The sequence below is a fragment of the Neltuma alba genome, unplaced genomic scaffold (assembly GCF_004799145.2).
Source record: "Neltuma alba isolate B1F8T4 unplaced genomic scaffold, ASM479914v2 tig00012520_pilon, whole genome shotgun sequence".
NCBI classification, from domain to species: Eukaryota; Viridiplantae; Streptophyta; class Magnoliopsida; order Fabales; family Fabaceae; genus Neltuma; species Neltuma alba.
Window position 1 is genome coordinate 228,293 of NW_021636987.1, and position 13,201 is coordinate 241,493.

At 37.1% G+C, this 13,201-nt stretch overlaps 2 protein-coding genes across 5 annotated transcripts; one reads left to right on the forward strand and one right to left on the reverse strand.

The window, feature by feature from the left end:
* Positions 1–382: 382 nt before the first annotated feature.
* Positions 383–4,147, reverse strand: LOC114728085 (probable protein S-acyltransferase 17). 3 transcript variants are annotated; one of them, XM_028914908.1, is made up of 10 exons: positions 3,857–4,141; positions 3,684–3,777; positions 3,345–3,439; positions 3,078–3,245; positions 2,909–2,996; positions 2,760–2,812; positions 1,559–1,650; positions 1,423–1,475; positions 1,176–1,301; positions 383–866 (listed from the first exon to the last, which is right to left on the reverse strand). In XM_028914908.1, the coding sequence occupies exons 1-10, from the start codon at positions 4,003–4,005 to the stop codon at positions 615–617; spliced, it is 1,170 nt and encodes a 389-aa protein (XP_028770741.1). In that variant the 5' UTR covers positions 4,006–4,141; the 3' UTR covers positions 383–614. The 3 variants fall into 3 exon arrangements, with proteins under 3 accessions (XP_028770741.1, XP_028770742.1, XP_028770743.1); XM_028914909.1 differs by having other exon boundaries at positions 2,924–2,996; positions 3,857–4,140; XM_028914910.1 differs by having other exon boundaries at positions 785–866; positions 1,149–1,301; positions 3,857–4,147.
* A 6,010-nt stretch (positions 4,148–10,157) lies between these two features.
* On the forward strand, positions 10,158–13,103 carry LOC114728086 (gibberellin receptor GID1C). Of its 2 annotated transcripts, none has more exons than XM_028914912.1 (2): positions 10,158–10,510; positions 11,312–13,103. In XM_028914912.1, exons 1-2 carry the CDS (start codon positions 10,472–10,474, stop codon positions 12,308–12,310), a joined length of 1,038 nt encoding a protein of 345 aa, XP_028770745.1. In that variant the 5' UTR covers positions 10,158–10,471; the 3' UTR covers positions 12,311–13,103. The 2 variants fall into 2 exon arrangements, with proteins under 2 accessions (XP_028770745.1, XP_028770746.1); XM_028914913.1 differs by lacking the exon at positions 10,158–10,510 and adding an exon at positions 10,531–11,107.
* The last annotated feature ends 98 nt before the right edge of the window (positions 13,104–13,201 follow it).

Consider the following 13,201-nt stretch of genomic DNA (forward strand, 5'->3'; position numbering starts at 1 on the left):
TGTTTGTATATGTATCTGATGATATATATGATATAAAGTATATTGAAGGTGGCATTATACACAAATTTACGTTCTTGTTTAAACAATAAAATGTATTATTCATGATTAATGAAGGTTTTTAAAAAAATAAATTTCACGTTATGGGTCATGGGAGGACTAAAATTAGATTTTTTTTTTTTTTTAAAAAGAATGACTGAAATTGGAAGGCAACAGAAAATAATAGGGGGAATGGCTCTTTGATACAACGTTCATATTGTGCTTATTTTCTTCTATTAAAAATTAGGTTGGGACAAAAATGCTAATACTAAGCAGCTCAATTTTGCAAGAAGAAAATTTGTAGCTCATTAAAAGATTTAAAAGGGCAAAAAATGGATAAAGGATATACTGACAAATAATCAAATCAAAATGGGCTAAATATTAATGACAGTTGAGATGTCATACGGCTACTGTAAGTTATGCTTTTACTAATTTAACATTACAAAATTTTACCAAGAATTTATTACTCATACATAAATACTACAACCTTCGGGACAATTATAAATCTATAACTACAAGCGAATAAGAATTTTAATAATTTAATGTGTCACAAGACGCATGTTAAGATCGATTACGTCTTAGCCAGGCTTGGATTTAGTTCCAATAAATGACCGTCTTGTAGAATGGGGGAAAATAACTTCCTGCACATTGTGAATGAATCCTCTGTCATAAATATTATTCTTCGGAACATCCACTTCATCAGGAGATGATCTTCGGAAAAAGGCTTCCCATTTGCTCGTACCACTCGTACTTGCTCTTGGGAATGCATCACAGGAATCTGCTTCATTTAGCTTCCTCTGCCGACTAATGCACTCTTGCCATTTAAAGGTCTGGAATCCAACACAATGAACCAGTAATTTAATTTAATTTAAGCTTCATTGTGAGCATAAAAGGAAGCTGAGTGTCATTCAACCTATGAACCAAAAAAATAAAGAAATATCTTTATAGAAAAATATTTGAACGTGAGTGCCTTGTAGATGTGAGAGAAAAAAATACGAGTTCTAAGAAATAATTTAATGCACCTGGTCATGAAGAGGAAAAAAAACCAAGGCAACAGTAAGTGTGTTGGCAAAAAGAGATCATGACAATGTGAAACAAATAAATACATGTACCAATTATTGCAAGATCAGAGAAAGGACCTCGTTAGTGGTAGTGTTGCTGAGGCAGAGCTTTGCATGGTAACCAAAAAAACCAAACAGTAGCATTCCGACGATAGAGAGGAACACCATAATAAGTATTTGAGTGTCGTAGGATCCCAGCAACCACTTCATCATGAAAACAGAGAGAGCATTAGAATACAAGATCATGATAAGGCGGAAATCCCCACTCTAGCAAGTAGAAACAGTAGGAAGCATGAAATAAAGGATAGAAGAACAAATCCCTCACCTGTGCAATATGAGGAGCTAAACCCAGAAAAGATTTCTCCACTCCATAATAAACTAGACCATCGTGGTAAGGAGAGAGTTCTCAGCATTAGTATAAAAATCAACTTAGAAAAATCTTACAACTGCTTCAATATTACCTGTTAGAATATGTACAATTCTCAGTTCTTGTAGTTTCCCCGCAACAATCAGACCAATGGCAACTGTTCCATACAGGCATAGTAGGAAATGCCTGCAAGATAATTAAAGAATCACGTAATAAGACTGAACAGGAGAAAGAAAAGGAATGACTTATTGCACACCGAATGTGAAACAATAATCAACCAAGCGACTGAATGAGAAGTGCCCCAGAAATAAATCATCTTGCGTGCAAGTGTTTTTCCTACAAACTCTAACATGGGAGTTCAATATCTTTTTATGGTTAGACATAATAATTATAAGCATGCCAGGCTACCGCAGTATATCCCAGCCAAGTCTCTCGTCTCCTTCTTCTCTCTCTCTCTCTCTCATTTCCTTCTCTTTCCTAATTCTTTCCTATCTTACATATTAAAAAATGAGCTTAGATATTTCAATTAGTACGTTTTCTTTCATGGTGGAGATGTAAAGTCATCATCAAAATCAGTATATGGGAAGGCTTGGGGTTAGGACATTTTGAAACAAGCATGTATTTTCCGGTATAGTACTTTAGACCAGAAACAGTGAGGAATTGACATAAATATTGAATGTCAAACAAAAAGCTTATGTTGAAAGAAAAGATTGGTTTTGGAGGATTTCTCTCGCTTGCTACTCCATACCCTACAGTTGAATCACAATTTTTTTTTTGGGGAGGGGGGGGGGGAACCGTAGTTCAATAATCACCATAAATGACATTCCTTGGCGATTTAGCATGGTCTTCTTAAATCAATTTGTCTTACGTTTCCTGTGGAAAAGAAGGTCACATATGGGATGTAAAGAATTCATGGGAGGTCAATAACAATTATGTATAATTCTTCTGCAAATTTCTATTACACTTGATCACTATTTACAGGTATTCCACTATGCGGTTTTAGGTGGTTTTGGGATAAGCATGGTAGGAGTGATATCCTACCTTTAGTAGGAATATTTTAGAACACTTTTTATACGTAGAATATACTTTTTTCATTTGCAAATATTATTTCAAGGATTTTGTTTTTTTCCCAAAAACTTTTGATGTCTTCAACTAGTATCAAAGTATATACATAGATAGGAAGATCAAAACACAGATCAATCAATACACAGGTTAAGCAGCAAAGCTAGTTGAAGCACATAGTATCACACGCATATAGGGGTAAGCACCGTTAACCACACCACAGTAGCACTCACCAGAAAAGAAAAGCCATGAAATACCGAGTATTTCTCTCCCCAATGCAATTGTTCTGAAAGGAAAATTATTCTCATAAGCGCAACCCAAAGAAAAATGGGTAATGATTTTAAATCAAAACCACATAACAATCATATAAAAGGGAGAGCACTGTTAGATTATGAACCATCCATCCACAGTGATGGTCAAAGCGTGCCACACAACGGTCACAAATGCTGCAGTGCTTGGACCTAGCAGGTCTGCATGAAGATTTAAGACAAGTTTACAAATAAACTGAAATGGAACATTTGACGAAAATTTTACACTAGTGACGAACTCACTTTGGAATTTTGCACGTTGGACACTCTTTCTCTGAATAAATCATATTATCATATGGGTAGGAAGAAAGATGCTGAGAAACATTGCCAACGTTTATTATTCCTGGATCAGAAAAGCTGGTCAATAGAAAGAGCAGAACTCCAACCGCAACTGCCAGCAAGCTTGCGTACCTAAAAGGGCATATATCATCTAGCAAAATTCATGACAAAATGGTGCTATGAAAATCAGAGCAGCAAAAGGGTAAATATATCAGCTATGTCACACAATACCTGTGAATTCCACTTAAATAGTAGCTAGGAATATAGGGAAAGGAAAACTTTACGATTAAATAATATGTTATGCTGATTATCACAAGATATAGGATCTGCAATTAAAAGAAATATGTTTAGATAACTAACAAAGATCAGAAAAAGGTTCTCTGAGCGAAGTAGCAGCCTCGCTAAAAGCTTAATGAATACAGTTACGAAGCACCTAAAACTAAAACTCTGGTGTAATCAGTGGGTTAGTCCCCTTTCCAACTTTCATATAGAGCAACTATTAAGAACTGAATCATTCCTTATTTTACATCATACAAATGCATAGCAAATACTTATATTGATTGAGGAAACCTGCAGGATTGGATTGGGCCGATTGCAGCAGTAATATTCCACAGAAAGAATCGCATCCGTACACTTAGAGCAAAAAACTGCCCGAACGAAACGCCTGAAATGAAACGGGAATTGCGGTGCATACAGTAAAAGAAAGGATGAAGTAGAGAGGATTTGTGGGAAGAAGAGCGTACAGGAAGTAATCGTAGGCGCCGAACGTAAGGAAGTAGTGTAGCCGTTCGACGATGGTGCCCTGGAAGATGGGCCATTGACCGCAGAGTAAGGAGACCACCAGTGCCAGAGTCACCATCCCATGGCATAGCAAAATCCACTCTACCTCCATCGCAGACTCCTCCGATGCCTGAAATGACTGCGCGATTTCGAGCTCCAGATAGTTTTCAAATGGCAACACCCATGATTCAATCAATTTCCAAGAATCCAAAGCAGGTAAAGGAAATGAAATTTATGCACCAGGACCAGCAGATCAGCGCGATTATTTACTTCACACGCGGGTTGCAGGGTAGGGCCAGCGGGAAAAATTTTTAACACTTGAAGTTGCACATACATTTAGGGAAAAATTACAGTGAAGTTAAAAAAAAAAAAAAAACTAATAACAGCTAAATAGTATGCAATAATAATTTTAACACTTATTTACGGTAGTGTTGCTTTTTGGAATTTTCCTTATAATTAGTGAGTGCAGAGTGCAGACTAACATTTCTTAACTTTATTAAACTCAAGTTGGCAAAAAATTCATTAAATTCAAGGTAGTAATTATAATTATATATTTACGGTGGTATTTTCTAATCATGATAAATAATCTTTTACCATATATTTGGCCTAAACTCTCACGCTTTGTTTTTTTTAATTTAGGAAGTTTGAATTTTTGATCTTATTAAAAAAAAAATTAGAGTCTCTTTATAATTAATATTGATGTATTATCGGATTGGTTTATCAAACTTAGTTAAAGACCATTTTTTAGCAAATTCTTTCAACTCAGTCATATTGAGTTTAACCGAAGTTACATTTTTTAGTCTTCAATAAACTACCCCAAAAATATATTTATAGCTATGTTTCCTATAGAAATATACGACTTGTCTGATTTTTATTTTGATTCTAAATATATGACTCCAATCCACTTTGTCTCTAATATTTATACATTTTTTTCAAGATAGTTCTTCTAACAATGATAAATGTAACTAATACACTTAACTAGCAAGGATATTTTAGGAAAGACAACACATATTTATGACAAATAACTAACTTAACTTCTTTTCTTAATCTCCTCAAATTAGTCAATTAGCTTTTATAATTAGGACCGGAGATAGCATTTGTGAATGATTTGTATAGTGATAATAAGTACGCGGATATAATTTTATAAAGAAGCCCAAACAATAAATGATGTTCATTACTATTTGTAGATAATAAGTAGCTTCTATACATTATGAAGAGCATCGACAACATTTCCTTCAAGGTCAAAAAAATCACTCAGCATTTCCCTTAATTGTTAGTTGTTACTCTTTTCATCTTTTTTAAAAAAAAAACCCCGACAAATTATCACCAACTGTCTTCTATTTTTAGATGTCATGTACTCACGCCTGAGAATCTTCTCCATCACTTTTCCTCATCATCGTTTTGTTTTTATTCCCAACTGAGGGTTTTATCCATCATTATTCATTAGGTAGGCTGGGTAAACACACAAAATTTCCTCTTGGCTTCGGGAAACCTAGAAGTAGCCAAATCAGGGAGAAGCTAATCATTTGTACAGGGGAGCAGGATTTCCGCCGTAAACACGATAAACCTACGTGAATATTAAGACGTTTTTTCTTGGTTCTTTGTGGTGAAATCATTTCTTAAAAAAACACTTACTGACTCAACCAAACACCCCCAAAATTAATGTCCGGTGGTCCTTTTCAAGTTTGATATATGCTCGGCTCTGGCTGTCTTCGTATATCCTATATAGGTTTTTGTTAGAACATCCTATCCTTGTGCATGAACTACTTCTGGTCTTAAATATAAAAACTAGTTGATTAATTTAAATAGATTAAAAAAATAAATTAAATTAGTTATTTATAATAAATAAATATTGTTTTTCTTAAAATATATTTACTAATCAAATTTATTAACTAGAATTAGTGTTATTAGAAAGACTGTCTTGAAGAAAAAAAATATTAAAGACAAAATAAATTGAGATTTTATATTTAAAACTAAAATAAAAATAAAACGAGATTTTATATTAAATACGTTCATACAGATTCTAACTCAAATACCCAGGATCGATACAGATTTTAGATATCTGCACCCCCTTCTTCTTGCTTTAAACGTTCGATTTAAAACGCTGTGCAAATCTGCAACATGCATCAGTAGTCGCAGCATATTTTACCATTCTTGCACTTCTTAAATGTTCCCTCTTCTGATTTGGAATTCTCCTTGTTCACATTACACTCTTAACATATCTGGGACTTGGCTGTGATTTAATATTAAAAGGTTCGTTTATTGATCAAGTCATTCTAAAAGCAGGCAACCATAGAAACAGTGAAGAATAGAGCATCGCATGGTGGAATTGGAAGGTAAAGGTTCTTGTGCTATATATTCCTGTCCATATCAGTGAACAAGTGGCATCTTTCTATGATGCCGCACTCTTTTACAATAGATGGTGAGTTTTGAAAGAGAAGACTGTGATGAGAAACGGAACAAAACAAAGAAGATATGCAGAAAGCAAAAGCAATGCACTGGTGGAGCAGGATCCTGGGCTTGCTCTTCGAAAAGAAAAGACATATATATATATATATACACACACACACGTGTGTGTGTGTGTGTGTGTGAAGAGATTACTTAAAAATTCCCATGATCACTCATATTTGCTTCCTTTGCCAAACCCAGAGTGCAGCCATTGTACCACATTCTAATTTGGAGCTATGTATCATAATCAGGGCAGGGGAACTAAGTTGAGTAGACAGCAAAAACTGAAGTTCGGGTAAAAACATTGAGAGCAAGGGGGCATGCTGAATGGGAGAGAAATGCACATTTACTTGTTAACAAGAATAAGCTAAATGAACAAAAAGGTGATTCGTTGCGCAAACCTTCCAGGACCATCCTCTGATTTTTTTTTTTTCCCGTTTGGAGTGGGGATAATCCCCCAAATCCCCAATATATAAACTAGTACTCCCGACAGCCTTGTTTGTCCAGTATCCAAGTTCATTGTCCGTCGTCCGCCATGTCCATTCTCCCTGGATCCTCTGAAGCTTCCGTCTTCTGTCTTGGACTCTTGGTCTTCAAATTTGTCCACCGGCGAAGCTGACGATGGCGTCTTCATCCCATGGTTCGTATCACACCTTATTGTTGCCCATCCCGTTCCTCGAAATTTGTTTAGAAAAAACAAAAAGAAATACTCAGGACAGGCCAGCATGCCGGCTTCACCCTCTGTTGGGTTTCAATGGGTTGGGTCAGTAGGCCATAATGAAAGTTTTTGCTTGGCGGGCGACAAGTCTGGCGGCAGGTTGGCATCAATCCTCAGCCCCATCCAAATTATGCCTACCGGCCCTCATCATGACTTAAATATCATCTTCAATGATTTTTTTTTGTCCTGGATCTTTTCCTTCATTGTATAATTTTTTTTTCCCAAAAAAAGTCTGGGACTTGCTTTTGTATCTCTCACTAGGTGGAGAGTTTTCGTGACCCATGATTAAGAGTTGCATTCCATGATATTTATATTATTAGATGATATACTTTTTTTTTAATGTAAATACCCTTATTGATTAATGGAAAATAAATAAATCCATCTGAATTAATTTAATTGGAAGGCAGCAGAGTTTAATTATGCAACACTGATTAGTTAAGCTTTCTGCTAATCAGTATTTATGAAGTAGTTAACTTTAATGTATATTGAAAATTTAGTGAAATAGTGTGGATGGGGATTCAAACATCATCAACAATGAGCCCCCATGGCTCAAAGATGGGAAAGAAGTTTGTGCGTCCTGGCGAGTCGTTGGCGCTTTTTTTTTTTTTTTTTTTTTTTCCGGACCAGTTGGCGAGTTGTTGGCTAACAAGTGGCAACGCCTTTTGATAATGATGGTTACCGTGACGTTGATGGCATTGGTGCCAAGTGCCAACATTTAACGGAGATAATACTGCCAGAAAAGTATTTCGTCCGCCACTCCAGAACCTGTTCAACATAATCGATATTTTTTTTAAAAATAAAAACAAACTCTTTTATTTATTTATTTTGTATATTATAAAAATATTTTTAAAATTATGATTTTGTTTTTATCTAAACATCATCTCATAGAATGCTATTATTTGTTTCAATATGTTTGTTTTGCAGTGATACTCTAATGACAAGTTATTAGCGTGAATCTGTTGTTATTCTTATTCTGAAATTTGTTATTATTTACTCCTTAATTATGAATAGATTTTATGGTAATTAAATTTTTTTAGCATCGGTGATAATTTTCCCTATTATGTATGGATATATTCAGCTTTAATAAAATGTCGTGATATGTACGAGTAATAAGCTTTATGATTAGGATAGCATGAGACAGAGAGTCACAGGGGAGAGAGATGACAAAAGAGATTAAAAAAAGAAGGGGATGATGTGGTGAACTATGATCCACGGAACAAGAGGAGTGATGGTTCTTGCGGAATCAGGTTTGATGCTCATCCATTTGACGAGCACTGTAAGCTCATCAGATCTGAAACATTTATGTCTTATTTAAACGGTTCAGATTTAAAATCTTTAATTAATTATTTTTAAATAGAATAAATTATTTTTTGAAAGAATGATAGTTAAGAGATCATCACTATTTTAGATTTTATACATATTAAAATAATTATTTTGAATAAATAAAAATAAAAAAAAATCAAATCTGAACCATCCAAATAAGATATGAAAGGTTCAGATCTGATTAACTTATGATGCTCATCTAACTGGTTCTTGAGCGGGGGTGAGAGCGGCAGCGGGAAGACAAGAGTGGTAAAAGATAATAAATGAGAACAAATGAAAAGCTGGGCTTGCATTTATTAAAATGGGGTTTGAAGTCTGATTCACATCACACACATGATTAAAGTGGCTTGGTTTTAAAACGATTAAATAAGTAAAACACACCAATAATTAAATTAAAGGGTTGAGGTTGACTGGCACTTCAAAACATTTTTCCGGATACAATCAGTAATTTGAAATATATATTTTAAATATAATTAATATTAAAAAGTATTTTTTATATATGTAGCATTTTAAAATATTTTTTAAGTACTTCTAATATCATAAAATGTTTTTTTACATTCAACACCAAGATAAAAAAAATATTTTAAAATACTAAATACATTTTAACTCTAAATTAAACGTAAGAGCGAACTAATAAAAAAAGGGGGAAAAAAAAAAGATAAGGAGTCAAAAGGAATGGTATGGGGAAGGAAAGGTGGGGGGAGGGCAATGAGGAAAAGACAAAAGGGGTGACTACATGTTAACCTCACGCTAATCCTTCCAAATAGGGATGTGGGGTTCCATAATTATGGGGGGCCCCCGTTTGCAGTCCTTTGTCTGTCGACCTCACCCCCCTCCCTCTCTTTGCCCCCACCCAGTCCTTGGGGGAGAGCATTATTTTTCACTTTATATTCTATTTAATGGACAGTGCTTGCAAATGATCCCTAGCTCCCCCAGAAACACATAAAATCAAAATATTTCCTCAGAAGCAGTCGCATATAATAATGCACACATCGGATGTGATATTTGCAACTTGAATGTCGGGGAGGAGATGCACAAAAGAAGAAGCATTCATGGTTGTTACTCATGACATCAAATTTAACGGACAAAATTTATACCACAGGCACAGGGAAGGGAGGATATGGAATTATTAATTAATTCCCAAAAACGCGATGTTCGTTTGGAGGGGCGGGGGAGCCTGAGGTGCTGTCACGTGCCACAGCCCGCACGCACCAACGGAAGCATTCTGTCGCCTCCGTTCCGTTGGATACGAAGAGCAGTCCCCCATCCCAAATCTTCCCTTTTGTTTTTGGAAGCAAATACAAAATAATACTCCTCTGTTTCTTATTATAAGAGATAAAAAATCCAAGTACGTTGATAAAAAAAATAGTTAAAATTAGTTAAAAACAATTAATGTGCAAAAAGTATAATTTTTTTCCAAAAATATCCTCATTAATAAGGAGAGAGAGCATGAGAGAGAACAATTAAATTATTAAAACAAAAAGAAGTGAGAGGGGGAGAGAGTGTGAGTTGGAGATAATAAATATGGGTAAAATAGAAAATCAACACAAAAAAATAGAGACAACTTTTAAGTGTCTCTTATATATAAGAACATGTCATAAACATCAAATGTCTTTTATAATAAGAAACGGAGGGAGTATTAACAACCAAAACGGAAAAGGAAAATTAAAATCAATTTGTCTGGGTGGGGGGTCGTGGGTCCCCGCAACAGTTCTATTTCTGCCGCTCTTTGTCGCCTCGCTCGCTGGCCCTCCGTCACTCATGTTGCACTTTAGCATTTGTCTGGACGCATTTTCTACAGTGCGCCCATCTTCTTATCCTTCGCTTGTCCTCTCTCTCAGGCGCTCTCTCCTCTGTTTCGATGCCTCTGATCTCTGACATTAATCAAGCTTATTGAGTGATCTCCACCATATTTGGCTCTCTTCTCTTCCCATACCATTGGTTGATGAAGCCTTGGGATCTTACTCCCAAACACGCTGCCAAATTGCGATTTTGGATGGGCTTCTTCCCTTTCCCAATAACTGAAGCTCTGTGACTTCTGTTATCTCTTCCGCGATCTGTTGCCACTGATTCGACGCTCTGTCTTCTCATGGCTCGGAGTGATGAAGTTAACCTCAACGAGTCCAAGGTATGCTCCGTGACCTTTTTTCTCCTTTCCATTCTGTCCCTGTTCCTTTCGTCCGTTTGCGCTTTTTGCTCTTCCAACTCTATCTCCAGTTGGTTAGGCGATGCGGATTCTCGTTGCTTTTCGTCTGTCTGAGGCCTTTTTTTCCGTTGACAGAAAGTTTAGCAGAGAGTCTGGCTTCCCCTGGGGTAGGGAGGGGGTGCCTCCTGATATATTATTTTGATTGATAACGGAATATCGGTAGCTTGTACACCGCCTGCGGTGGGAATTTGGTATTTTGGTACTTGAGCTTTTTCCTCTGTTGGGGTTCGATTCTTATTATTTCATAAGGGAGTTTTTTTGTGTTACATACAAATATCACTCTTGCATTTGTGCCTTGTTCTTGTGATTCTGATGGTTGAATTGATGAGAGGATCCATCGGCCCGTGTGTGCGTGTTCAAGGGGGTTCAGGAGGAGAAGTTGCGTGGTCTAATTGCGTAATAGTTCTAAACCTTATGGAGGGTTTTGATTGGATTAATTTGAAGATCAATATGTTTAGCGTTTTTCTCCTTGGTCCATTATAGACGCTACGGTTTTACCCTTGATCTATTCAATTAAAGGTTCGTCTTCATCATTATTTTCCGATTTTTGGTGTTATCGTTTCCACACCGTGGAGCGTCTTTTGCTGATTTCTGGTGTTTCTAGGGTTTGTAAATTACCCTGTTAAAAGCAGCCGTAGTAGGTTTTTTTTTTTTTTTGCCCCCAAAAATGTGGCTATCCCTAGTTTTCTTCTTGAGGTGATCTTCTATTCTGTTTTCCTGTAGATGGTGGTGCCGCTAAATATGTGGGTTCTCATCTCCAATTTTAAGTTGGCCTACAATCTCCTCCGTCGTCCTGATGGCACTTTCAACCGGCACCTGGCGGAGTTTCTTGACCGGAAAGTTCCAGCCAATGCCAACACTGTCGATGGGGTTTTCTCCTTTGATGTTATTGTTGACCGTGAAACCAATCTCCTCAGTCGAATTTATCGACCTGCTGAAGGAGAAGAGACTCGTGTGAATATTGTTGACCTTGAGAAGCCTGTGACAGCCGAGGTTCTACCTGTCATCATATTCTTTCACGGTGGAAGCTTTGCCCATTCCTCTGCCAATAGCGCGATATATGATACTCTATGTCGCCGACTGGTGGGCATTTGCAAGGCTGTTGTTGTCTCAGTGAACTATAGGCGTGCACCTGAAAACAGGTATCCTTGTGCATACGATGATGGGTGGGCAGCTCTCAAATGGGTTAGTTCTAGATCATGGCTTCAGAGTAGGAAGGACCAGAAAGTTCACATATACCTCGTGGGGGATAGCTCCGGCGGGAACATCGTCCACCATGTTGCCATGAGAGCCGTGGAATCTGGAATGGAAGTATTGGGAAACATACTGCTCAACCCATTGTTTGGTGGGAAAGAAAGATCTGAGTCTGAAAAGCGTCTAGATGGAAAATATTTTGTTACAATCAAAGATCGGGACTGGTATTGGAGAGCTTTTCTGCCGGAAGGGGAAGATAGAGACCATCCGGCATGTAACCCATTTGGTCCTAAGGGCAAAAATCTTGAAGGGATTGCCTTTCCAAAGAGCCTTGTTGTGGTAGCTGGGTTGGATCTTGTTCAGGACTGGCAGGTGGCTTACGCGAAAGGGCTTGAGAAAGCTGGGCAAGATGTGAAGTTGCTATTCCTGGAGCAGGCCACAATTGGATTTTACTTGTTGCCAAATAATGAGCATTTCTCTACGGTCATGGATGAGATAAGAAATTTTGTGAGCTCAGACCGTTCGTAGGCTAGACTTTTGCCAATACACATAACAGACGGAGTTTAGCAGTAAGTGTAGGTACACTACTTACTTTTTTTGTGTATCGTGGTTTCTAAGAACCCTGCTGCACCTATGATGTGGTACGTAATTGTGGTTCTGGTATTTAATGTCTGGGATTGGCTTAAGTGGCAGTGTAACCAGCATATAGCTGTATGTTTTCCGGTGCACATCGTCTGGAATTGGGTGATGATGTAGATAGGTGAAAGTTACGACCAAGTTTATGGGAAGGAACCACTAGGATTATGATTTAACCAATCTGACTTCCAGCCAAAAAGGGGGAGGAAGACAGTTATCTTGGGCGTGACCTCGATGCCCAACCAGTGGGGCTTGTCGCCTGCCTAATGTGTTATATATATACATATATATATTTGCTAATTTTGGAACACCAATAGGGCAAGTTTTAATGATATTATGGTCCTGTATGTTTACCCGTCTATGCTATCTTCATATAAGTGCTTGTTGAATGCCTCTCCCGTATATAGCTAATTCTACGTTCTCCTGAGTCAATGGGTTGCCCTTGTTCGACGTTTAACAGTCCTTGCAAATATAATTGGGATATACTACTCCTGTGCAAGTCCAAGTCCTGTGTGTGGGTGATGCATACCTGTGAAGAAGTGGAGGCTTATAGCTTCCAATGCTCGCACCCTGCTAGTGGCAAACCCGACCATTTTGGGATGTCATTCACGTCATAATCTTACGAATATAATGTGATCTTTGGGGAACTACTCTTTCTGCGTTTCCCTACATGTGTTTATGGAAATACATGAAATTTCATTTACGTTGACTAGATGATTATTATTTCTAAGAATATATAGTAACTTTGTTACAATAGACGCTAAATTTTTATTACGAACGTTC

Bases quoted from the DNA above. Each gene is read 5' to 3' on its own strand.
- LOC114728085 (XM_028914908.1), bottom strand. From the start codon at position 4,005: ATGGAGGTAGAGTGGATTTTGCTATGCCATGGGATGGTGACTCTGGCA. The intron at 2,813-2,908 runs GTGCTCTCCCTT...TTTTCCTTTCAG, and splicing joins GGATGGTTCATAATCTAACA to AACAATTGCATTGGGGAGAG. The intron at 867-1,175 runs GTCCTTTCTCTG...GTTGGATTCCAG, and splicing joins GCAACACTACCACTAACGAG to ACCTTTAAATGGCAAGAGTG.
- LOC114728086 (XM_028914912.1), top strand. From the start codon at position 10,472: ATGGCTCGGAGTGATGAAGTTAACCTCAACGAGTCCAAG. The intron at 10,511-11,311 runs GTATGCTCCGTG...GTTTTCCTGTAG, and splicing joins TTAACCTCAACGAGTCCAAG to ATGGTGGTGCCGCTAAATAT.